This window comes from Asterias amurensis, chromosome 3 (assembly GCF_032118995.1).
Source record: "Asterias amurensis chromosome 3, ASM3211899v1".
Lineage (NCBI taxonomy): Eukaryota > Metazoa > Echinodermata > Asteroidea > Forcipulatida > Asteriidae > Asterias > Asterias amurensis.
The window spans coordinates 13,177,997-13,205,802 of NC_092650.1; the positions used below are offsets into that span (position 1 = coordinate 13,177,997).

The following is a 27,806-nucleotide window of genomic DNA, read 5'->3' on the forward strand; positions in this document are numbered from 1 at the left end:
TCGGTGTAAGAGTATAAAACCAAAATTAGTATTCTTTATCCCCGATGCAAATTTAACATCTCTTAAATGTACATTAGTTAAATACAAAAACATCACAAAAACTGCTCATGAATTGGTATTTTTGATGCACATTGAAACTACAAATGAAATCTAATTGGTATTATCATGCTATTATCAAGCATACAATGTCTGAATCACTTAAAAATACAGTCATATGTAAATAAAATATCTCCATTTTCCTGTCGGGCAAACTCATTTTGAAGCCTTTTGAATGACTCTGAAATAATTTATCTTGTTCTTGAGAAGCTTGTTATTTCTTGTTGAAAACTTGTACAAGTTATTTTTTGCGATTTCACCAAGACATTGCACTTATATGATGGATTTCTTATTGATACTCAAATCATGAAGGACATGAAATTGGCAAACAAACAAAATCATAAGAAACTGGGTTTATCTTTCAGTATGTGTTTTGCTTTACAAAGTAAACGACCAATGAATATTGGAACAATGTCTGACGTGAAATATTTGTACTGTGGCTGCTGTGTTTTTTCCATGTTTGCAAAATATATTTTAGTAAGTTTTGCTTTTTTTCCTTTTTGTGAAGAATTAATTGCACATTTTATCAAGATATTTGAATTCAAATGTTGTTAGTTCAGCGAACACTGAAACAAAAGGGTATGGTTGATTAAAAAAAGAGTGATGTAGATCCTTCTCAATTGGGTTGTATTTCATCATCTGGCAGTAAACCTGTAAAGTTAATGATACATTTATTTAATTGTATTACCAACATGTGGAGTAAAATGCCACAATGTCAAACATTGTTAATGTACTAATCTTCACATGGCCAATGTGTCCACTATGGGGGCTTTTTGGTTAATTATTAAATTATCAAATAAGCATTGTTATCTACTGCTGTTTGAAATAAAACTATTTGTACATATGGTTATGCATTATACAAAAGAAACTGTCTCTCTTTGCATGGTTATTTTAGTGTTTGGTTCATTTAAATTTAAAATTCATTTATTAAAGACTCTTCACTTAGTTGTTCACAATGTGTGGTGAAGAGGTTTTCAACTAGTGGTTTAAACCCGCCGAGGCCTGGTTCTTTCAACTAGTGGTTTAATCCCATTGAGGCCTGGTTCTTGAACAACTCCTTATAAGGGAATGCCGTGCGCTTCACGTGTATCGCGTGATGTGGCACAACTTTTTCAGCGGGTGCTCTTGACCAATAGGAATGAAGAAACTGACTTAAAAGCACAGGTGCAAGCTCACGTGTCACGCCCATGTTTCAACACTTTTTACTGGTCATAAACAAAGGTTTATACACACCCACGTGACGCGCTCTCCACCAATAGGAATAGCGAAACTGAGGTATTTATGAATTCCTCATAAAGTTAGGTACAACTAGATTATACACATGCACTTAAAGACAATGGACACTGTTGGTAATTGTCAAGACCAGTCTTCTCACTTGGTGTATATCAATATATGCATAAAATAACAAACCTGTTAAAATTTGACCTAACAAAATTGGTCGTCGAAGTTGTGAGATAATAGTGAAGAAGAAAAATCTTCTTTCAGATGCTTGATATCGAGACCTCAAAATCTAATTCTGAGGTCTCGAAATCAAATTCAAGGAAAATTACTTCTTTCTCAAAAACTGCATTTTAATTAAAATTACTTCAGAGGGAGCTGTTTCTCACAAGGTTTTACACCATCAAAAGCTCCCCTTAGGCCTACTTGCACCAAGTAAGGTTTTATGCTAATAATTATTTTGAGTAATTACCAATAATGTCTACTGCCTTTAAAACCTGTATGGTTGCATCTTGTTAAAAGGCAGTGGACACTATTGATAATGACTCAAAATATTGATTAGCATAAAACCTTTCTTGGTGTTGAGTAGTGGGGAGACGTTGATGGTATAAAACATTTGGAGAAACGGCTCCCTCTGAAGTAAATGTAGTTTTCGAGAAAGAAGTAATTTTCCACAAATTTGATTTCAAAACCTTAAGTTTAGAATTTGAGGTCTCGAAATCAAGTACTGAAAGCACACAACTTCGTGTGACAAGGGTGTTTTTTTCTTTCATAGTTATTTCGCAACTTCGACAACCAATTAAGCTCAATGTTTCACAGGTATGTTATTTTATGCATATGTTAAGATACACCTAGTGAGAAGACTGGTCTTTGACAATTACCAATAATATCCAGTGTGTTTAACCAATGTAGTGCACTCCTACAAAGTCCCTCAGATTTGTCTGTGCCTATTACAGGTAACCATTTTTTAATAGAAAATTCTGAATCAACTTAAAGTTCTCTATCAACTATAAGTTGATTGACAGTTCTCTCAAGAACAAACTCTACATGGCAAGTAGATATACACATGGTGTTACTGCAAACCAAATATACATGTATATTGACATCTCACCATGCAATGCCTCAACTCAGATATTATACAACTAAAAGTTTATTATAATTACAAATACTAATATTCACCTTGCTGAATGACATAAAAAAGAACGGAATCACAGGCAAGACCTGCAGAATGAGTTGATTCCAGGGGGAACCTTCATTAGGGAGGCTGGGTGGACAGCAAATATCATAATAAATACATGGGCAAGGGTTAAATTTAATTCATATACATGTACATAGATTTGTCTTCAAGTAAACTTGAATCCTTGAATCTGGTTGGTCAATCCATAGCAGCAAGAGTCAGACATAAACCCTTTTTAAACAGCCCATATCAATTGTACTATTTTACATTTTAAGCTATGCCAAAAGTATGTTTGCACATCACACATGAAATGAAATATGGAAAGATGAAAGTGCGTCTGGTCCCATATCCAATGAAGCAGAGAGAGGATGGGTCCCATAGCCAATGAAGCCGAGGATGTAGAAACGCTAAATTTTTCCATATACACTCAAGCTTGTGGGTTGTCATTCGATGTCAACTTGGTTCAAGTACCATTTACAATGAAAGCATTATGAATTCTCAGAAGAAAAGAAGACAAAAACATTTTGGCTTGAATTTGTGAATAAGCTGTCAGCAAGTAACCCTTTCAGAGTGTTAAGAGAAGGGACACATTTTATAAATGTCAAAGACCAGTCTTCTCACTTGGTGTATACCAACATGAGCATATAATAGCAAACCTGTGAAAATTTGAGCTAAATTGGTCATCGAAGTTGCGAGAAAATGATGAGAAAAAACACCCTGGTTGGATGAATTTGTGTGGTTTCAGAGAAGAATAAAAGACTTGGGCCTATGGCTAGAAGTCTTTTATTATTTTAGTGACAAATTACCTCTTTCGCAAAATCTATGCTACTTCAGAGGGAGCCGTTTCTCACAATGTTTTATACTATCGACAGCTCTCCAATGCTCATTACCAAGTCAGTTTTTAAGTTAATATCTGTTATGATCGGAGATTACCAAACGTGTACTTTCCCTTTAAACCAAATGACCATTAATTACCCATCATTAGAATTATGGTACAGGTAAATTTGAAAGATAAGTCCAATGTGGAAGACAATATTGTCATTGTTTTAAACTTTACCAATTATCACAAGTTTGAGCAGTAGAAATCCATCAAAGTAATCTTTGGCACGATGTATTTACCAATAACTTTCAATCTAGCTTATTTCTAGAACACTGAGGGCGCTCTTTCATCAAATCAGCAGTTACTTGAGCAAAGGACCAACAGATTTGAAGATCATATGAAATGTTTGACAAAGAACAAAAACAAAGAAAATAACGGGAAAACCCACTCTTGTTTCCGCACGTTTCGCCGTGTCATGACATGTGTTTAAAATAAATCCGTAATTCTCGCTAACAAGAATTGATATTGTTTTAATATTTTCTCAAAAAGTAAAGCATTTCATGGAATAATATTTCAAGAAAGTCTTTCACCATTACCTTCTGTAAGCCCTGTATATTATTTGTAAATCTGGTATTTTTTTAAATGTTTTTTTTCTGTACCAAAAGTGTAAAATGGCTTTAATAGGGATTTACTTCCTGATTGAACTTATGAAAAAGGCCATCTCTAGACCCACCTAAGTTCTATCTGAGGTACACTCTAACAAAATTGTAAACAAATAAAAACATAAAATGTCAATACAAGAAAAATAGCGCAGTCAGATGTTAGTTAAACTGCCATAGGGCTTTTGCAGCAAGCAATATTTGCATAACAACTGAATGAAATAACATAATAGTTGATGGAAATAGTACAGATGGGGAGAGCCCAACAGTAATGGCTGGACTCAACACCACATATTGTGATAATCACACTTATTATTAACATTTCAGTTTTTAGAGTGCAGCTGGCGCTATTATTTGCATGACTTGATAGCCCGAAGAAGGTCCCAGGTTTATTGACAATCGGTTGAGTAACTCCAACATCTGTTTCTGCGTGGATAATGTGCCATAAATTCCCTGATAACACTGATTTCTGATGATCAGCCCGCCCAAAATGTTAAATTTGCCTCGACGGGTTTAAAGGTAAGGTTGATAAGAAAAACAGCTTTAAATGGAGGTGGAAGTGGAGGTAGCAGACTTTTGATGGAGTACGCCAAGTGTAATCACGAGCACTAACACATTGCTAATTGATAACATAAAATAATAAACCTGAAGGGAAACTGACTAGGAAATTTTAATTTCATTTAATTTATTTTGGTTGTGAAGCCAAGGACTCTCAGGAAAGTGAACTTAATTGTTATACTAGCAAAGAATCCAAATGGGGAGAATACAAGGTAGGAAGTTTAAGATTTGGATGCAAGAGAATAATTCCAGGGAGAAAGATTTAGGTAGGGACTGAACACCCAATCCACATAGTGCCCTCGGCTTGATTCAAACCAGGGTCCTAGAGGTGGAAGGTGAGGAAAGATACCACTACGCCAACCTGACCACCAATGGGCCATATTTTTTACTGCATGAGGGCGCTCTCAATCACTTTCAGGGGTATGTTCATTCATACCCAAAACGGTTATTTAAAGACTGGAACATATTACCAACACAGACATCTAATCCATCATGGACAATAAGACATTTAAAGGAGCCAATACAACCCACCTCTAAAGCAACCTAAAACTGTGGCGCAACAAAAGCGATAGAACGCCTATTGAAACTGTGCACGACAAATTCAAATACCCCCGGAAGTGATAAATATACTCTAGAGCACGCCCTCACGCAGCCAAAAATACGGCGCATTGGTAACATATTACAATATCTGAGAAGGAAACAAGGTTGCAAGTCCTATCCAATAACAACAGTTGAAACCGCATTATTTGATATGAATACCAGAAACATTCACACTTAGAAAATCTATTTTTTCAATGTTCTCATCTCTTAGAAGTAATGATTGAATATGTCAAATAAAAACACTTGCTTATTGAACTAATGTTGGCAAATAGCAAAACATATAATTAAGTGTGGCATAACTTTAAGCCACATCTGAATCGGTGACTACCGCTATGGCTGGATTGCCAAATCATCATGCGTTGAGGCAATGGATTTCCATAGCATTAGAACACCCAGAGAAACAGTGATAGCTGTAGTCATAGCCACTAGTTTGGATATGGCCTTATTCTCTTAAAATTGTAAGCAACCATACCAGTTTAAATGCATTTAACACTATTGGTAAAATACTCAAAATAACTGTTAGCATAAAAACTTACTTGGTAACGGGCAATGGAGAGCTGTTGATAGTATACTGTACATGCAACAATGTGAGAAACTGCTCTCTCTGAACTAGCGTAGTGTTTGAGAAAGAAGTAATTCATATTAAAATATTTGAATTGAATTTGAGACCTCAGCTGAGGTCTCGAATTCAAGCATCTGAAACCACACAACTTGTGCGCCTAGGGTGTTTTTTCTTCCATCATTCTCTGGCAACTTCGGCGACCAATTGAGCTCAAATTTTCACAGGTTTATTTTATGTATATGTTGCGATACACCAAGTGAGAAGACTGGTCTTTGACAACTACCAATAGTGTCCAGTGCCTTTAAGCCTTTCAGCAAAAATGTTTACTTATAAATTGATCATTATGGACACATGTTAGTTAAAATTGTTGACTCGTTTTTAATGGCAACCCACCCCATAAAAACAGGTCACAATAATGACTTCAAGAGTCCTCTTTCCTATCTGAAAACTGTGTGGCCATTCGATCTTAATTGTTTGTTTTACATTATTTTTCAGAAGAGACCTAAACCGGTCCCTAGCGACCAGTCAGCGCATGAAAGAGTTAAGTTGTATCTTGAAACCTGTGGATTTGTATTAATGAATCTCCCCAAACCCTTTTGGGGTAAAGTGGTGTGTAAAAAAAAGACTGGGAATAATGTAAGAATAAAAACGTGGACAATACTGCTGCTTTGGGGATTCAGTGCAATAATGGTATAACACAATCAATCATGGAATATTCCAGATCCCCATTATTTGTTTTTCAAGAGTGAAAATTAATTTAGGTTAATACAATTGTATTCCATTCAATGGTCATACAGATGGAAGAATTCTCAAGCGAAACGTTGGTGATAAAAAGAGCCACATTAGCAATACACAGGGGACATGAATTAAAGGCAGTGGACACTATTGGTAATTGTCAAAGACTAGCCTTCACAGTTGGTGTATTTCAACATATGCAAAAAATTAAAAACCTGTGAAAATATTAGCTCAATCGGTCATCGAACTTGCGAGATAATAATGAAAGAAAAAAACACCCTTGTCACACAAAGTTGTGTGCGTTTAGATGGTTGATTTCGAGACCTCAAGTTCTAAATCTGAGGTCTTGAAATCAAATTCGTGGAAAATTACCTCTTTCTCAAAAACTATGGCACTTCAGAGGGAGCCATTTCTCACAATGTTTTATACCATCAACCTCTCCCAAGAAACGCTAATAAACATTTTGAGTAATTACCAATAGTGTCCACTGCCTTTAAGCTCAACAACCACACAGGTACACTGTATGAAAGTCGATGTTTGGTAATGAAGGGAAATGACCTGATAGTAGTAAAGTAATTCCTGCTTTCCACTTTCAATAAACACACAATTCAACCAATGTGTTTACATTTCATCAAATTTAGTGATCATGTTTCAGTGGGGGGAAAAAGGGGGTTCTGAAGGATGTTGTGCTTATTAATTTACACAGGACCTACATGTACAATTTGATTGCTGCTACTGAAAGGCTGATTTTAGGGCACTTAAAGGGTATGGGTACTTTTTGTAGGACAAAAAACACAATGTCCACAGATAAATTTACACTAAACTTATACAGTTTGATAATGATAGTAGAAAGCTTCCCTGAAAATATTACTTGCTAAGGTGCTGTAGTTTCTGAGAAATGGGTAAAACAATGTCATGAAAAAAATTTGTTTCAGTGATCATGAGACAAACAATTTTGAACATATTTTCATGACATTGTTTGACTAATTTCTAAAAAAACTACAGCACCTCAGCAACTAATATTTTAAGCTACGCAGTCAACTATCATTATCTTCAAACTGTGTAAGTTCAATGTAAATAGGTGGACATTCTGTTTTGCGTTGCAAAAAGTACCCAAATCCTTTAAAGGGAATATCATACCTTTGGTAATTCACCCTGAAAATTAATGAACATAGAAACTCTAACTTGGTACGAAGCAGTAACTGTCGATAACGTAGCATTTTGAGAAACATTTCCCTTGAAAGGAATTAGGTAGAGAGATTCAAAAACCTTTCAATCTGAGAAATGTTTCTGCTTCAAACATTTCTCAGATTGTGGTTTTTCAATCGTAGATTATTTGTATGCTGCATTTTCAGTGCTATCACAAAAAATGCTGCCGCCGTTTAAAATCAAATTTTCACAGGTTAGTTTGGTTATGTATTCATAAATACCTCAGACAGTTTCGCTTTTCCTATTGGTGGAGAGCGAGTCACGTGGGTGTGTATAAACCTTTGTTTTTGACCGGTAAAAAGTGTTAATTCATGGGTGTGACACGCGACCTTCAACTGTTCTTATAAGACAGTTTCTTCATTCCTATTGGTCGAGAGCAACGGCTGAAACAGTTGTGCCACATCAGGCAGTACGCGCCACGGGCACAGCATTCCCTTATAAGGAGTTGTTTACCCGAGGGCAGCGGAGGGCTTCATTTCATAGCTGGAGGGGTGTTGTGTTAAAAGAAATCATTAAACAATTATAATTTTTGCATTTATTTTATTTTTTTACTAAAAAGTGATGACGTTTTTGACCGAAAAGGTATTTATGAATCGGAATCAAAGTGTGTTGAATCGGGTTTCAACTAGTGGTTTAAACCTGCCAAGGCCTGATTCTTTACAATTGAACTCGACTTCGTCTCGGTAAAATGATCAAGAACCAGGCCTCGTTGGGATTAACACACTAGTTGAAAACCTCTTCACCACACATGGATTTCCTTATTATCTACACTTATGTAGGATTAAAACATTTCAACAGCTCCAAAGAAAATACCTTGCCTTTAATATGCTATTTATTCAGCGTTGAATGTATTTCAATTGAAAATACTGCTCTGGAGAAACGCTGCTGCTATGAACTTTTTTTATCAGTGAACGTTCGTATCAAAAGTAATTAATTTTCTTTCTTTTTCAAATCAACAATTCTGTATTTGTCCGTCAGTTTTAAGAAATGTAAGACGCACGACTACCTGGACATTTCATCAAAATGCTTCTTTAAGATTTGCCGATTACGTGTTTTGTTATGATTTGTGTGTGTATGTGCCTTGCAGGCAGCTTTTTTAATTTGGCCAATCCAGTGACCTCTTTCTTCAGATGAGAAAGCAACTCAAGCGGAAACATTTCTCAGGGGGATTGGAAATCCAACCAACTTGAAGTGAGATTTTGGAAGACTTATTTTATCAATTTGAAAACCAGGACTGAGCAATGGCTTAAATAATGGCATCGGGCTTAGGAATGAATCAGCCAGTCCATCTACTATCCCTCCGGTAAATTGGATTTCAAACTAAACCAATCAATTTTTAAATAAGACGACAATTGCTTCTATATTCCTTATTTTTCAGAGAAATTGAGGACTTCAAATGGAAGGAAAGGCTAAAGGTTTCATTATCTGTATCTGGCATGATTTTAACTTGAAATTGGATTCCCAACACTTCATGTCATGAGATTGTCAACATATTCTACTAGACATTAATAAATACCCCAGACAGTTTCGCTGTTCCTATTGGTGGAGAGCACGTCATGTGGGGGTGTTTAAACAGTTGATAAAGACACAGCTGTTTAAGAGTGGCTGGCTTCGCATGTTGAGCGCCCAAGCTCGTGTACGCCAATTTAAATTACTTGGAATGCAATTCATATCTATTTCAGCGCGTAGTGTGTATATGCGCGCATGTTTCACCGACAGTCACGCAAAAAACATTTGGACATAGGTTTTTTTAAATTTGCGGACATCAAAAAATTCACGAAAGAAAGTGTCACATTGTCTTTAATTGTGATACTATTTTCGCTTTTTTTACATAAGGGCATTTATGAATGGGAATAAAAAAATTAATGACTTGTTACTAAGCGACCGTTTATGAACTTTTTTATTCCCTTAATAAATACCCCAAAATTTACAATAAATACCCATCAAAAAAAAAATACAAAATCGCATCCCCTGGCTGCCTCTTCCCAGTTTGTATCGTAAACTAGGGTGTGATACCTAGCTACACAGCAACAACTTAAATGGCTCTGACTGGCACCCCTAAACAAAGATATTAACAAATATTTAGCTCAGTTGGTAGAGCGCCGATGTGGCAGGATCGAGATTCTCTGCCCCCATACGGTAAACTGTGTAAACTGTGTTCTTTTGATAGCTCCCTCTTTTAAAACATCCTCTTTCAGTCCACGTTAGTTTCCCTTATGAATGGCGACAGAATCTTCCCTAGGACTGCACTATGAGAGCCAACATTGAACAGGGGGCGAGGGGAGGGGGGGGCCCACCGAGATTTGTTATACCTCGATAACAAATTGTGAAGTTTCATTGGTCAAGAAAGAATCACGGGGTGCGAGACAAAAACGCATGTACCATTGCTGCAGAGGGCGGAGGGTAACACAAGTTTTGTTTACCGGTGTACATCACCTTGACCATTCCCATCGTTGGCGGATTTCCAGTACTGTGTATGATGGTATGAAACACTCGCGGATTCGAGGGAACAGTGAAAAAGTGTTTCTTATTTGAACAACTGTTCGTCTGCGTTGCATACTCCATCATATTTGAAGATGACAACAGAACTTCGAGAAGAATAATTTTAAAATATCACCAAGGTATAAAATTGTTGCACGCTGTGACAGGGTCCATGGTGTTTTGTAGACCCGAGGGGGAAAATGGCACCAGAGGCTTCGGTATAATGGCCGGGATTGTAGGTTGGAGTATGTTTAAATCTATATGACAGTGGCTGGATGATTGAAACCAATCTATGCTACTTACTGGCAAGCAACAATTCTGCATATATGCAGTACATCAACCATAGTACAGACCATACGCCATTCTTAGTACATCCATTGTTTCAGCAACAACTATCTATCTCAACAGGTGCTCATGATCTGTTCTTGTTCTTGATGCGACACTTTATTCTTTGTTCCTAAGTCACAAGATCCTATCACATGCCTCTCTGTAAGAATTGTCCATCATGTGACACTATGCCGGGATCTCATGCATACGTTCATACATCACAATGAGGTAAAACCCAACCAGACTAATGTACAGTACTAATATCAACACCATAACATTGAAGAAAGTACAGAGTTCATGAAACAGACGTTTAGTTCTGTCAACAGCAGCCTCTATCAGGTGTCACCTTGCAAAGTGGTTATATTCAGGTGGAGTCTGTCCCTCCGATGGGTCTTCATCAAAAAAGTGATGATCAATTGAGCATAGCTTGGTCAGACCTAGTACTATAGCCACGAGGCACAAACCAATGATGGCTGTTGACCAGTAGGCAGAGTATAACTCCAGACGAAAACCCAATATTCTGTAACCAGAAAGAGAAATAGAACAGTCTTTATTAACGTTCAGTAATACCCAAGACAGTTGAGGCAGTCCTATTGGTTTAGGGATGGTCACATGACCAATCATTAAAGGGATGCTGCAGTGAATCAAAATAAAACAGTTAATTTTGCTGTCATTTATTTCTGATATATGTATTGAACATCAATAAAATGTGTTTTGTTTTTTTCCCGACATATCTCACTTGCGTAATTAGCGAATAAGTCATGCCCCCCTTTTTGTGGATTGTTACCGCCCCCCTACCATCGATGTCACGTCGGGAATTCAAACATATCGTCGGCAAAAAGAGTCTGGTCCCTAACTACATGCGCCTAGGTACCAGGCCACACAGTGCACAGTTCTCTATATGCACACAGCCAGGGGGCCCGACGGCTCGGATTACCAACATAATGTTACGTTTATGCAAATGAAGGCTCCCTTTTAGGGGCGGGGTGGGTTCCCCTAATCTCTTGAAAACCATTTTTAAAATACTTGCGCATTTAATAAAAAATATTAAAAAATATTTCAGGTTTAAAAAGTCATGTTTAATCGTTTAAATTATATAAAAAAAACACTGCAGCCACCCTTTAAACACAGAGTACCCTTTAGGTATTTGTTCCACCGGTAACCCGTGCATGCCAATGCGCCAAACCTGTTCTGTGCTAAATGACATGTGGTGCAAGATGTAAAGAACATTGTAATTAATCCTCGCCCCCGCACCTTTCATGCTAGCGCCCTCTGTTGACAAGTTGTGTGCCATATAGTTGTGTGAGCGCTGCATTCTCGTCAGTTTGCAGACTGCTTAAATTTTACTTCAATCCTCACTTTGAACTTTAAACAGTTCACTCAGTTCATCAGCCAGGAACAACACTGCTTTGTGGTGTATCGTGGCTGAGCGGTCTAGTTCACCAGACCCAAGCTCTGGTGTTGTCAGCAGCAGAGTGTGGGTTTGAATCCTAGACATGACGCTTGGGCCCTTGAGCAAGGCATTTAGACATAACTACTTTGTAAACAATTTGGACAGGTAGTGCATTCTGCTCTACCAGCCAGGCTCTTAGAGGATGACACCCATGCCTACATCCTTGCAGACTGTGAAGGGAGTAACCCTGTTTCATCCCCATGAGTAGGTGGCACTGTGTCCCTGGTCACAGTTGATCTGGGTCCGACAGCCCATATCAAAGAAGTGTAGCCCTCACCTTAAAGTGGCCGCTCAGCCTGGTAAGTTGGGCGATTTCTCATATAAAAAAATATATATATGAAAATTATCAACGGTTCCGTCATATGGCCATGCACTTAATGGATATTCATAAATACCTCAGACAGTTTCGCTTTTCCTATTGGTAGAGAGCGCGCCATGTGGGGGTGTTTCAATGGTTAACAATTACCAGTTGGAGCCGTTTACAACCGGTTGTTTTTTAATACTACTCGCTAGTCTTGATGCACAAATTTTCTCGTTACGGGCGATGCAGGCACAGTTGGTGAGTTGGCCGCACTGTGTGTGAAAGGAAAACGAAAAATGCCTTGCACCAAAACTATACGCGCCGGATGCATATCCGAAAACTTGCACCACACATACGTACACAGCTCAAGGAGAAGTTTTACAGAGTTTCTTACTTTATTATGCCTTTTAACCAAAAATGCATTTATGAATGGGAATAAAAGAGTAGTGACTCGTTCTTAAACGGCCGTTTAAAACCTTGCAGGGTTGTTGCCCAGCAATAAAGGCCCTCACCCTGTACGAGCAAAGGCAACAACCCTGCCGGTTTTTAACAGCCGTTTAAGAACTCGTCGCTACCCTTTTATTCCCTAAGTTATTCCTTACCCTGAGGAACATTGTAGTATAACATCATTGTAACCATCTGAGTTGAAGTCTCCAATCACTAGTGGTGCAGTTGGTTGACATGGCAGAGAATGATGTGCGATCTGATGACCATCTTCTAATGATAGAATATCAAGATGATCCCAACCAACTAAGGCAACAGCATCCTGGGAAACAAAACATAAATATTTGGGCTGATAAATGAGTAGATTACGCTTACAAAAGAATGACAACTTTTAGTGCCATAACACCACTTTGGAAGGCATTGTGGTATCTATCCTTAGAAACTATCTATCCATGGTCACTATTAACTTACCAGTTTACCAAACACCTTAAGTGCCAAAACCTGCATACCGGGCTGGAAGGCGTTGTGGTATCTATCTTTAGTAACTATCTATCCATAGTAACTAGTAACTTACCAGTTTACCAAACACCTGGAGTGCCATAACCTGCATACCGGGCTGAAAGGCATTGTGGTATCTATTCATAGTAACTACATGTATAACACCATATTAACTAGTAACTTACCAGTTTACCAAACAACACCAGGATAACCTACATAACACACTAGAAGGAGTTGTGGAAGGCATTGTGGTATCTATCCATAGTAACTATCTTTCCATGGTAACCAGTAACTTACCAGTTTACCAAACACCTGGAGTGCCATAACCTGCATACCAGGCTGGAAGGCATTATGGTATCTATCCATAATCTCTTTGGGGAAGTGGTGTTTATTCTTAAAGATGGTCATGGCAGTATTCCATTTGATGTTTGTATCAACCTACAGAATAAGGTAAATCAGACAGATACATTAAAAACAATTTTACCTAGGTCTTAGGTGGTTACTGAAAAATTGATTGAACGGACTGAACAAACATACCTATACTATACTGCTGCCAACTTCATTGATTACCATAAGCTCATAGAAAAAACATTGAGCTATAGTTATTTTGTTTAGAGCTGTACAGTAACCAATGGTTTTCAACACATAATCGGGTAAGAAATTAATTCACAATTTTTGCACAACACAACAATTAGGCTGAACAAATTTTGTGAGTAAACTGAAAGCTAATTATACAAATCTAAAATGGTTTGATGATGGACAGTGGATGTTAACTCCCTGGGGTATTAGAAATTCAAACTAGTTCCCACTTTGGGAACTATTTGTCAATTTCTACTGTTCAAGTTCAAGTTCTGGTGCTGATTCAACGGAGTGTGGGTTCGAATCCCGGTCGTGACACTTGTGTCCTTGAGCAAGATACTTTACTATAATTGCTTCTCTTCACCCAGGATAAATGGGTACCTGCGAGGGTAGAGGTTGTTATTGTGTATGAAAAAGCCACAAGCGCCTTACAGGCAGCTCAGGGCTGTATACTCACCAGGGAGCTGAGAAACATTACAGGGATGTTATTGGCCCTATGACCAGAGCACAGATGTAAAGCGCATTGATACGGCTATTGTGAAATGCGCTATATAAGATTTTGTTACTATTATTATTATTAATATTATTATTATTAACATTGAAAGTAATTTGAGGGACTTGCAGCACTTTGCCATGCCATGGAAAGCATCCAGTAAAAACATCTCACCTGCCAATTGATATGACCTGATGGACCATAGCTGGTAACCCGACTATTACTGACCAGGAATATACTATCAAGTCTACCTCGTGATTTCTGCAGCATACTGGTACCCAGCAGGTGGTTTATCACTCCTGACTGCTTAGCAATACTGCAAATTTAAACAAATTCAATGTATTAGTTACAGGCTAAATACAATACAGGTTTGTGTACTGTATAATCAGGCTTACTCAGTCCATCTAAAGGGGTCTGCAGAGAAATAATAGTAAGTATAAAAATATCAAAGTCTTATATAGCGCAAGTATCTACCAAACAAGGTACTCAAGGCGCTGAGTATATACAAACTTCCAGGAAGATAGGTTATTGAAGCGATGAATTCCGAGACCCAATTATGTAGCACCTTATAAGGGTTTACAAGGTGCTACGGCGCATACAGCAGCCACAGCCACCAACACCGGGGTGAACCCCTTCTCTTTTCATTAAGTGCTCTGGGTTCTTTTACATGCGTTGCACAACACATGGGACCAAAAGGCTTTACGTCCCATTCGAAGGACGAAGCAATGGTTAAGTGTCTTCCTTAAGGTCACAAGCATCATGGTTAGGGATTCAAACCCACACTCTGCTGATCAGAAACACTAGAGTTTGAATTTGGTGCTCTTAATCGCTCAGCCACGACACTTCCACAGAAACAACTCAAAATTTGTAGACCTCAAAATTGTGTATGTGTGGTGGATATACAATCAAGGGACGTTCAAAATGAAAAGATCTTTGGTAAGAAAGCCTTTGCACCTCTTAAGAACAATTAGCATGCAAGTGCACCAAAACAAACAGCTGAATTTCTCAATGAGTTTATTACTCTAAGTTATGAAACACTAAACTTGTCTTCTGCACCATTGATGAAGCATTCACATGTCTTATCACATTAAAGGTGGACATGTTGTCATACTGTACTTAAAAAGTAAATAACATTTATTATATAACTGCCATACAGATCCTTGTCATTTGATTGGTGAATCTTACTTCACGTGACATTCACTATTAACCCCCATTTGCACCGGTGATAAAAAAACCTATTCGCCATGGGGAATAGCATTTCCCATTCAACAGTTAGGATCATTCTTGTTCCCAATGTTTTTGAGCAGTACAGCGCTAAAACAAAGGAGCACCTGTGCAAAAGGTTGTGATTCAATTTGCGCGGCGCTATATGATTTTTGGTTGTCAGTAATTTGTGTGATTTTTCATAATGTTATACTTTTAAAATACATCAAATGACAAGGATCTATATGTCAGTTATATAAAACAAATATTGAGTGGCTTTAATTCGTGGAATGGAAGGAATATTATCGCTCGGTCAAATTTGGACTGTTCCATTTCACTCAGCTTCGCCTCGTGAAATTGAACAGTCCAAATTTTACCTTGATAATATTCCTCCCATTCCACTCTGAGCCACTCAATGTTTGTATACTATCATTACTCTGTGAATAACAGTGTGGGAAGCTGGCCTTTACTATCTGGTCATGACAGGTTTTGACGGCTGGCTGGTGGCTGTTAATAGACAGAGCTTGAATACTTTCTGATGTTCCTAATAAAGTTGTTCATAATGAGCAATAATTTGAATGATAACATGTACAATACTTAGTGATTGACAAAAAAGTCATGTAACACATACATGTAGATTGGTGCCTTACCTTGGTACGACAATTGGAGCGATGGCAAGTTTCAAGTTCTCTTGGATGATTGTTGTCCTGCCGAACAGTGACCCAGCTGAATAAAATCATAACTTTATTTATTCTTTAATACAATTTGCAATTTGACTCTTATCCATTGTTTAACCATCGAGTAGTGGGCTTGTTTTGGCAACCTAACCAGGAACATGTTTGAACTTTGGCAATTGGCCGTGAATTTTTTCGCAGTTCCAGTCACAGTGACTTGTCTGTTATGTTCAGAAAAAATGTGGCCGAACTTTTATTTCATTTAGACTCAGTTTCAAGATGGTTTTCAACGGTTCTTTTCAGAACCACCCCAACTCATTTAGAGATAGTCATTACATGGTGTTACCGCAAATCTTTCCATATTGTATTTCCACCATGCAAAGTTTCAAATCCTACTTAATTAAGAAATGTCTACCACAGGGACTCGAACCCCCTCTGCTGAACAGAATAACAGAACCTGATCCTGTGCTCTTATATCTACTTTGGCCACGACATGCCATAAGTTTTGTAGGTTATGAGCAGGATCAATCAAATTTCACCCTGTCTCATAGGAAACCAGAAAAGGAGATGCAAGCTCATGACGAGGCTACGGGCTACCAGTCAAACTAATATGTTCTCTATACACTTGTTTTTTTTTTTATCAGAGTTGGGAATGTAACAGTGAAATGTACAGATCAATTCTTGACGTTACAAAGGTGTGAAAAAGCTTTAGTGTTGTTCTAGTCAAGGTAGTCCCTAGTATTAGCCATACTTTATTTTGAAATCAAGGCTAACAGACCCTAAGATTGGTCGCAGTATGGTCAGAAAAAGCTTTGCAGAGCTGCCAACATTGGCATCTTGCAATCAGGGAGATTTTGTTCAACAATCAGGTAAGCTTGGGCGATATCACGATGATATCGAATATCGCGATATTAATTTGGACACGATTTCGATATCGGATGGATTTGGTTTTAATCAAAATATCGATATATAGCGATATATCGCAATTATCGCGATATATCGATATATCGATTAAATATCGCGATGTATTTGCTAGCTGAGACATCTTGCACCCCATAGGTTTGGAGTAAAACCAGAAGAATAGGTCATTAGAACACCTCTCTTATGCTAGGACTGTCTCTTCTACAACTTTCACTTGGAGTTTTAAGACTGATGATGTCAAATTTCATTAATCGCGATTATGTCGAATATCGCGATATATTGTCGGCGATATATCGTGAATAAAATAAATCGATATCGCCCAAGCTTACAATCAGGAAGATACATGTATCTAAAATTACATTCAAAATAATAGGGAAAAAGTTTACACAATCAATCGGATTGTCCACTTTGTTCATCAACAGATGAAAGGATAACTGGTTTATTTCAGGGAAATTTCTGCAGAATCAGTGAGAGTTTACAGCTCTGGCTATGTCAACAAAGCACAACCAAACCCGCAAAAACATTTAAAGAAACCGGACACTATATTGGTAATTGTCAAAGACCAGTCTTCTCACTTGGTGTATCTCAACGTATATGCATAAAATAACAAAATTTGAGCTCAATATGCTGTTGAAGTTGCGAGATAACTATGCAAGAAAAAAACACCCTTGCCACCCGAAGTTGTGTGCGTGCAGATGCTTGATTTCGAGACCTCAAAATTTAATTCTGATGTCTTGAAATCAAATTCGTGGAAAAATTCTCAAAATTTCTTTCTCAAAAGCTATGTCACTTTCGAGGGAGCCGCTTCTCACAATGTTTTAAAAAACCTCTACCCATTACTTGTTAACAAGTAAGGTTTTTGTGCTAATAATTATTTTTTTAGTAATTACCAATAATGTCCACTGCCTTTAACTAATGTCAAAAGCTCAAACATTTTTCTAGTTGGGGTCACCGAAATCCACCAACTGGTTGAGTTTAAATCGGAAGATGTACGAGTGGAAAACTAAAACAAATACCAAACATTACTTCAACTTTACCTACTGCATCCATGTATGCATGAGCTTCACAGATTGATCCATTGAAGAGCATTGTGTGAGGTGGGATACCAGACTTGACAATAGCCATGCAGTTATCTTTGTGTGTGCTATCATCGGTGAAAGATGCTGACAATTATAGAGGGGGTTTGGAAGAAATAAAAATGATTAAAGCAACTGAACCCAGTGTTAAATGATTTTGCTGTAGACCATTCTAACCTGTACTGAGTTTGTACATTACAACTAATTTGTACACTTATCATTGCACATGCAATATAAATGCAGCCATATTTAACAACAAAGACTCCAGTGCACAAATAGCCATCAATGAAAGCTTTTGTCGTAAGAGTTGGTAATTAATTACATTTTGCAGTTTGTAAATTTTGTTAAAAATAATAATAATAATAATAATAAAAAGATTTTCGAATGCGCTTTTCCAAAACATGATCAAAGCGCATAACAAAGAAAAGGATAAATTAAAACTTGCAATAAACAAATCATTAATCTACTATTAAGAAAAGAGATAAGTTGAGACCAAACAGTTGGAAACATCCTATGAATGATCTGCACATGTTCAACATGTTGTATTTAGGATTTCAACAATAAATCACAGCATTCTGTGTGTCACAAAACTGAGTTGGCACACATTTATAATTTTAGTCAAACTTTTAAAGCTCTTTCTTTATGGAGAGAACGTGTTTTGGGGTACCACAACTGATATGCCAAACAACCTGTGGCTGTGACATCTCAGAATATACATGTACATGTAGGTCTGTCTGATTTTGCAGGCAACACCGTAATTTTTTAAAAATTTGTTATGCAAGTCGCCCTGCAGACACACAAGGCCTGAAGGCCACTTCAAGGTGTGGGCTACAATTATTTTTGTCCAGAGGCTGTTGCCACCTACTCCTAGGGCTGAAACAGGGTTACCCCTTTCACAGTCCGTACGGATGTAGGCTTGGGTATCATCATTCCGAAGCCTGGTTGGTAGAGCAGAAAGCACTACCTCCCCAATGTTATGTATTACATGTAAGTGTCACGACCAGGATTCGAACCCACACTCTGCTGATTAAACAGCAGAGGAATCCGGTGCTCTTAACCGCTCGGTCATGGCACTTAATGTAAAATGATATGATATGTACTTTACAACTATCTAAATGTTGTTATATTCTAATAATCTTTTGACTGACCTCTGACCTGGTCTATTGTGCCATCATTATCTACATCGGCATATGTAGCTACATCATTGGATAGTTTCAGTCTGGTTAACGGTCTGCCTGTTGCCAGATCTAGCACTTCAATACCCTGCCAGGAAAAAGAAAACTAGCATTTAACTAAAATCAAGTTTTACTAAAATAAAGGACAACAGAAAATATCACTCAATTGTGCTTAATGTAAGCTGTCAAGTTAAAGACATTGGACACTATTGGCATCAAGAAGAATGACAAGCATTCAGTTAATAGAATGAGTTGCATTCATCTGATAGATAGATATAGATAGATAAAATGGTTTATTACAAAACTGTCCTCACAGCACAAAGGCTGAATTACAACAATTTTACATAAATTTAAAATTTGAAACTTAATAGAAGGCAAATTGGTAATAAAAAAGTTTTAAAAATATGTGAGATAGTTAAGCCACTCCCCTAAATTTACACATTGAAAATTGCACATTGAAATTGAATTACTTTTACTCAAAAATGGTGTGACATTTTTACATCAAAACAACAGACAAGAATTGAAAGTGTAATAATCAAGAAAAACAAGCCAAATGCCAATTAAAATCTGAACATCAATAAGATAAAAGCAGGCCATTGATTGTAATTGTATTTACAACATCTGTTTGGTGACAGTTGTACTATTCACACAACTCACACCCACTTACATAGTGCCAAAACACCTGTTGCTGTAAATCTCTCCAAACAACTTCACCCAAAGTATGTACATGGGATTTATTAAACACATCAGCAATTATAACACGAGATGCAACAGCAGATAACCTCCCTACGCTACAGCAAACGACGTGTAATGGATACTGAAAGTTTATTTGTTAGTTGATGTCTACAAGCAGCAGTAGAGCTTCTCTACCCATGCAGCGGCCATCCATCTAATTGCGACCATTCTTGGAGCCCCCTAAGCCACAATGTCAAGTTACACCCAGGGCCCAATTTCATAGAGCTGCTAAGCACCAAAATTTGCTTAGCATGAAATTTTTTCCTTCATAAAAACACGATTATCGACTAAATTTCCATTTGTTGCATGTTGCTTGTTACTGGTATTCAGCTGTTGTTTGCTTATCCTGAAAATCACGTGGAAATTTGGCTGGTTATCCTGTTTCTATCAAGGAAGAAATTTCATGCTTAGCAAATTTTTGTGCTTAGCAGCTCTATGAAATTGGGCCAAGGCATCAAGCAACACTTCCTCAAGTATATCTCACAGAGACCTCATCAAGTCACAGTTAGATGATCCAAACATCTCTAGAGTGCTGCGATATCTCCGGATGGGAAGACCACCTACCAAAAGCGAAAGACTCGAAGAACCACCAGGGTCTTTACCATACTTCAGGCACCTGGATAAGTTGCATATGAGAGATGATCTAATGTACAGGAGAAGAAAGACATCCGATGGTACGGAGTCGCACCAGCTTGTTCTTCCAAAGCAGTGCGTGTCATGGCCGAGCGGTTAAGAGCACCGGATTCAAGCTCTGGTGTTTGATCAGCAGGGTGTGTGTTTGAATCCCGGTCGTGACACTTGCTACGTAAATTGGGGAGGTAGTGCTTTCTGCTCTACCGGCCAGGCTTCGGACTGATGAGTAACCCAAGCCTACCGTATGGACTGTAAAAGGGGCAACCCCGTTTCAGCCCTAGGAGTAGGTGGCAACGGCCTCTGGAAAAAAATAATTGTAGCCCACACCTTGAAGTGGCCTTCAGGCCTTGTGTGTCTGGCAACTTGCATAAAAAATATAAAACAAAGTACCATGCCACAGCCATGACAGGACTACACGACGATATTGGCCACATGGGATACGATGCGAAACCGGTTCTTCTGGCCTAAAATGGCTGACGACGTCAAGCAATGGTGTGAGACTTGCAGAAGAGGCTGCCTTTGCAACAAAGACACGAGTCCCACTAATCAACATCAAAACCAGTGAACCGTTAGAACTCATATGCATAGATTTTCTCAAGCTGGAGCTATCCAAAGGTTGACATGAAACGATACTAGTGATCACTGACCATTTTACGAAGTATGCTCAGGCCTTCCAAACTCGTTACCAAAAATCAGAGAAAGTCGCCAAAATCCTGTGGGAGAACATGATTCAACACTATGGTTTTCCCATCCATGCGCATCCATGCCAACCAGGGCAGAAAGTTTGAAATTCTACTGATCAGTGAACTCCGCAAAGCTACAGGTATCAAGAAAAGGCTTATGGGTCAACTCGGTCCCAAGTCAACTCAGTCCCAGTCAACTTGGTCCCAAGTCAAGAAGTTTTGACTCCCATAAATCGCCGACCGTGTTTGTCGACGAGGTAAAACAAAAACCACGCAATTTCGAGGCATATTTGTGTAGATCATTGTATTCTACTTTTACAACATCTTTCCTACCATATCGATTTTATAACAAACGGTTACAGGACGCTTTTCAAAGACCAACTCGACCGGTCCAAGGCAACATGTGCCTTTAACTCCTACGAGATGCCACTTATCAATTTGCCGACTAAATAACCGATTTAAAAATACAACCATTAATGAAGGTGCGTCATTGTTTTAGAGCTGACGAGTGTTGCAGCTAACAATCACCAGTTTACTCCATCAACCTCAAAGGACTGCCGTGGGTGTTATTAAACACTATTCGAGTGCTCACGGCTGCCGCAGACAAAAGAATGCCAAAATAAGAGTACAACCAACTTCATTCTCTCAACAGTTCAAACAACATTGTACAATATGCTGGATTCATTGATGATTAAAATGACACACAAAATATCTTAATTTCCTTTACTAAAAGAACAATTCACCTATAGGGTCTGGGGATTTCACTCATACAAAAGTATAAACCCTCAACTTGAACCACATGGGGGGGGAGGTCACTAAAAACCATGTTTATCACACACTTCCGCAAATGAAGATTGCACACCTGCGACAGAGGATTGTTCAAAAATTAATACATGAAACATGTTATTGCTCAGATCGAGAAAAAACTTGATTCAATTAAATGATTATAGCTAGAGAGTTACAGAGGTTCAAGGGTTACACCATACATGTGCCGACCGGTGTGGCTACAAACCTGCTTTACATTAGGCTGCCAGCATATACTGGCTGGCTCTAGGATGCTGTAAACCCAGTCTGGCTCTCGCACAGTGTAAAAAGTGCACACTTTTTTTCTCTCTCTTTGCACCCTGCACCAGCGACCAATGACGTCACCAACGCACCATCCCAGCCTAGCTTCCTACGTGAGCTGTATAGGGATTATTCTACTCAAGACTCAAGACCACATAATTTGAATGGTGATCAACCTCTGTAAAGTCTACATGAATATTCATCCTACCTCATGCATATGAATGACTACAGCATTAGGATTCTTGACATGCTCAGTAGGGCTGTGTGGTCTGAGGCCTCCAAAGTGGTATCCAGCAATGTGTTCCCCATCCAAGCCAATCACTGAGACCAAAACAAAGCAATAGTTGTTATGTTTCGAACAACGAGCAAAATAAACCTTTTATCTGAAAGCTTTCTTGATAAGTAAAGGTTTAACTAGTAATCAGGAGAGGCTTGCCTCGTTTGTTATGAATAAATTTACATAAAGGGAAGGTATAGGTTTGGTAATCACAATTGAAATTAATAGTGATAAAAACTTTTGGTTAAAGCCATTGGACCCTTTCGGTAAACAGTATTGTCCAAGGCCCACACTATGTGTATCACAACTTCATCGGAGTCGGGAGAAAATAACGGGAAAACCCACTCCTGTTTTCGCGCATTTCGCCGCGTCATGACATGTGTTTAAAATAAATCCGTAATTCTCGCTAACGAGAATTGATATTGTTTTACTGTTTTCTCAAAAAGTAAAGCATTTCATGGAATAATATTTCAAGAGAAGTCTTTCACCACTACCTTCTGTAAACCCTGTAAGTTATTTGTAAATCTGTGTACTTTTTTTTTTTTTTCTGTACCGAAAGGGTCCAATGGCTTTAAAGCCTACATCAGCAGCTTAGTATAAAGCATTTTGAGAAACATTTCACTTCGAAGTAATGTGGTTACGTAAACAGCTACCAGTTTTTACGCCCCAAGATTGGAATCTGAGATTAGGGATTATTTCTTCCTGCGACCCGAGTGGACATTTGCACCAGCGATATCTCAAAATCGAGACACCGTTTGAAATGAAATATTCACATGTTAGTGTTATTGTAGAAATATATTTATTAGGCACTAAAACAATCAGTTCCAAAAACTTAAGCCTGTATACTTTGCCTTTAAAGTCATTGTTACAAAAAGTGCAATCAAGAGGCAAGTGGGATGTTTTTTGCTTCTCCTCTCAGTAATATAGATTACTGCTACTTATTCTAGGGTGTATATTGTTGAGCAATGTTGCACTTTTAACACTGATAAAAACCAAAAATATTAAGAGTTAAGGCCTCATACTTCACAGAGGCAACAACGGCTTTGACATCTATGCCCCCTGGACATTGCCTTGATGCCCTTGAAATGCTCCAGTAGAAATGTTTTATTTACTTATAGGGGTGCCCTTTACCAAGGACAAAATGCCTCGATGCCCTTGCTGTTTCAAAATTGAAGCATACAGGCCTGATTGTTGACACAGAAACAGCCATCAGCAACAGTTATACTCACATGATGGTAGTGTCACTCCGTCGTTTGATTTGTCTACCTGTGGGGTTTTGACGTTGTCTTTCACAATGCGAGCTAGAAGAAGGGAAGTATCATAACCTCTCTGCCACCGATGAGGCTGTTTACAAATTAGTCATATCATTGAAATAAGAACAAAGATATTGACAAAATTGGGAGACCACCAACATAGGGCTAAATAGCTCAGTTGGTAGAGCGCCGGCACGTTAAACCGGAGGTCGTTGGTTCAAATCCCGCTCTAGTCAATTTTTCTTTGTTCAACCCAAAATCATTTTAAAAATGTACCCAGTCAGTTTCCCTTGTGGTTTATTATTTGATATGAAATAAGAAGCCTGACATTTCCTTTGTAGTTTAAATACACTGGACATTATTGGTAATTGTCAAAGACTAGCCTTCACCATTGGTGTATCTCAACATATGCATTAAATAACAAACCTGTGAAAATTCTGGCTCAATTGGTCGTCAAAGTTGAAAGATAATAATGATAGAAAAAACACCCATGTCACACGACGTTGTGTGCTTTCAGATGCTTGATTTCAAGACCTAAAATTCTAAATCTGAGGTTTCTAAACCAAATTCGTGAAAAATTACTTTGTTCTCGAAAACAGTGAAATATTAACAGCACCCTTTGTGATGTAATAGCCAGTACTGCAGTGGAAGGCTGTTTCATAATTATGCTACTTCAGAGGGAGCCGATTTTAACAACGTTTTTAACTATCAACAGCTCCCCTTTACTTGTCACCAAGTATGGTTTTATGCTAATAATTATTGTGAGTAATTACAAACAGTGTCCACTGCCTTTAAACAAGCAGAGGAGCAAAGCTAATATATTCCTTGACATACTTTGTGTGAAAGTGAAAGCAAAGCCGACTGTTATCATATATTTTTCAAGTGACTTATAAAAGCAATACCTAATTCTAGGAATGTTTTAACACAAAAATCTTTTGTTTAAATGCAAAGATTCACTTCTGTTTCATAATGTAGATAAAAAAAAACATTATATGTAAAAGTTTATTCTAAAATCAAAAGATGTAGCTTTAAATATTACAAAGCCTAGAACTTGAAAAAGTCCTTCAAACCCTTAAAAATCAAGGACTTTTGTGAGCAACAAATCACATACCTCACCTTCCCTACTACGGTGTTTGATTCTGTTTAAACCCTTTCACTTTCAAGCCTGTTAAAATCCGATATAAGTATTAAGCTAGTGCCCACTCATGCGGAACAGCTGAGGATTGATTTGGTAAAAATTAAAAAGCTAGAACCTTGGTCCATCGATGCTTAGTGCCAGATTTTTGTAACCTAATAAAAAATCCATTTGGGATACATTTTTTCTAAATTTAAACTTTTTTTTAAACACCCTGTACAGCGCGCATATCAGCGACGCTCAAGGTGCTGTAACATACAGTATTTCCTGCAAGGTATGTGGGACTACATTTCAATTTACAGACCTACTCAGGTGCTGTGGCGCAATATGCAGGAACACCAGGGCGAACCCCTTCTCTTTTCGACAAGTGCACTGGGTTCATAACACAAGGGACCAGTGGCTTTACGTCCCATCCAAAGGACGAAAATGAGTCTGTGTTCAGTAGACTTCAACAGGTCTAGTCCTACATGTAGCTCTATGCGGATAAAACAACAGTATTGTTTACCAATTGTTTGAGGATGGCATGAGTGTACTGATTCCACTGCTGCTCCCCTGCGTGACTTAAACCCTTACGCAGGGCAAGCTTGAAGTGATGGGCTGAAAATAACTCCTACAGAAAACAGAGAAAATAATACAATATTTGTAAGAAAATAAAATATAAAAATGTGTATATTTTTGGTTCAATGCTCGAATAAAGAGATACTTGCAAGAGTAGTTATGGAACCTAAATTCAAGAAGTATGTGAAGTAATGGTGTGCATATTTTTATTTACTTATTTGATTACCAAGATCGACAAGGCGTGGAGGAGGTGTTGGACTACTCTTAAGGACTGACCTCAATGTTTGGACTACAGTACCTCTTCCTTGGCGGAACTTAAATCTTTTGAACTACTCCAAGCTTCCATCACAGCCGATGCTAGCTCTACCAATGTTGCTGTGATATATCGCCCATGGGGGCTCTTTATTCCCTTTTAGCACTTTACTAGAGGATATTTCTACCCTTTTGGACCAGTATCTTTTGCTGCCAAGATCTCTGATCATCAGTGGAGATCCTAATATTCACATGAATGAGGATAATACCCTATCATCGTCATTTCGTGATCTCATTCAGTCTTACGGCCTTCCGACAGATGTCACCGGGCCTACTCATACGCGCAGCAACACTTTGGATCTTCTAATGTAAAGGAATTAAAACCATCTCAAATCTTCAAGTTATCGGGCTGAGACAGATACAAGAGGACACAGTTTGAAACTGTTCAAACCAAGACTAGACAAGTCACTAAAGTGCAGATCTGACTACTTTTCGCAGAGAGTAATAAACCAATGGAACAAACTCCCAAAGTATGTGATTTGAGCAAAATCAACAAATGCCTTCAAAAACAAGCTAGATAGACATTGGAAAGATATGGGGTATTTAAAGGCATAGCCTACCATTTCCCATCAAATTGTAAGTGTAAGTGTAAGTGGGGGAATTTCCGACCACTCATCAGCCATTCTCTGCGACCTTCCTCTCTCTAAACCCAAACCAGGGCTTAAGATGATCACTTACAGGAATTTCAAATCAATTGAATTGCTGAAATTTTAAAAAGATCTTCACAAAATGGGAATCGCTCAGCAGTGTGACAATGATGACCCTGACATTGCTGTTGGCAGCTTCAACTCCATTGTTCTTGAAACCCTAAGCAAACATGCTCCTGTGAAGACCAAAGCTATCTGTATCAAGCGCTGGTACAACAATAATATAGCTCAAGGAAAGCATGTCAAGAAATAAAGGGAGAGACAATGGAAGGACAACAGTGCTCGAAATCCATCGCCAGAACGTGTCACATTCTCTCAGCTCACTAATCATCTTGATGACAACCAGTTACTCAATAACTACCAATCGGCATATCGGAGTAACCACAGCGTGGAGACTGTCTTAGTGGGTTCGACAAATCACATCTTGCGAGAGATGGACCATGGTAGGGTGTTTTCACTGGTTCTAATCGATGTTTCAGCGGCATGCGACACCATGAAGCATTCTGTCCTGGCTGAGCGGCTAGAGACTTTAGGCGTCGCATCACTGGCACTGAAATGGTCTAGTTCTTATCTTAGCGTCATCAGTCATCAGTGTATCTCAGTCAATGGCACAATATATCGGTTCAACACCTCTAACACATGGCGTCCCCCAAGGCTCTGTTGGAGGATTGCTCTTGGTTTCTGTTTACACACAACCACTAGCAGCTGTCATCCGTTCGCATGGCATCAACTTCCACTCATATGCAGATGACTTTCAATTATTCATCTCATTCTCCCCAACAGATGACAACCTGGTTTCAGCACTAAACTGCTTGCAGCAATGTGTGTCAGATGTCAAAGAATGGATGTCAGCAGAATAACCTCAAACTGAATGATGGAAAAACAAAATTCATGCTCTTTGGATCGAAGTACACAGAGGAAGATCTCTTCTAACAACCCATCAATATTGGAGATTCGGAGATCACCCCCAAGGAGAAGTGCCACAACCTGGGTGCTGTCATTGATTCAGGGATGACCCTCAATAGCAACATTTCCTCCATTTGCAAAGGTGTTCGTTTTCAGCTACGTAATCTATCACACATCCGCAAGTACTTTACGCGCAAGATGACTGAATGCTTGGTCCCCTGTCTCATATCTTCTCCCCTGGACTTTGTTAATCTGGCATACATTTGAATGAACGATATCAAACTACCATGAAAGGCATTTGGAAAAAGACTGATAAGCACCTAAAGGATTGAACATGGAAAAC

General features: G+C 38.4%; 1 protein-coding gene across 1 annotated transcript in view; it reads right to left on the reverse strand.

The window, feature by feature from the left end:
* Positions 1-3,916: 3,916 nt before the first annotated feature.
* Positions 3,917-27,806, reverse strand: part of LOC139934969 (uncharacterized) — a 32,216-nt gene continuing 8,326 nt past the window's right edge. Inside the window, exons 8-17 of the mRNA XM_071929404.1 lie at positions 25,546-25,650; positions 23,882-23,996; positions 22,584-22,696; positions 19,233-19,347; positions 18,046-18,171; positions 16,064-16,139; positions 14,385-14,526; positions 13,436-13,576; positions 12,799-12,962; positions 3,917-10,962 (exon numbers count right to left, since the gene is read on the reverse strand). Coding sequence (XP_071785505.1) covers positions 10,785-10,962; positions 12,799-12,962; positions 13,436-13,576; positions 14,385-14,526; positions 16,064-16,139; positions 18,046-18,171; positions 19,233-19,347; positions 22,584-22,696; positions 23,882-23,996; positions 25,546-25,650 — 1,275 coding nt within the window. The 3' untranslated portion in view covers positions 3,917-10,784. The remainder of the gene's footprint in view (positions 10,963-12,798; positions 12,963-13,435; positions 13,577-14,384; positions 14,527-16,063; positions 16,140-18,045; positions 18,172-19,232; positions 19,348-22,583; positions 22,697-23,881; positions 23,997-25,545; positions 25,651-27,806) is intronic.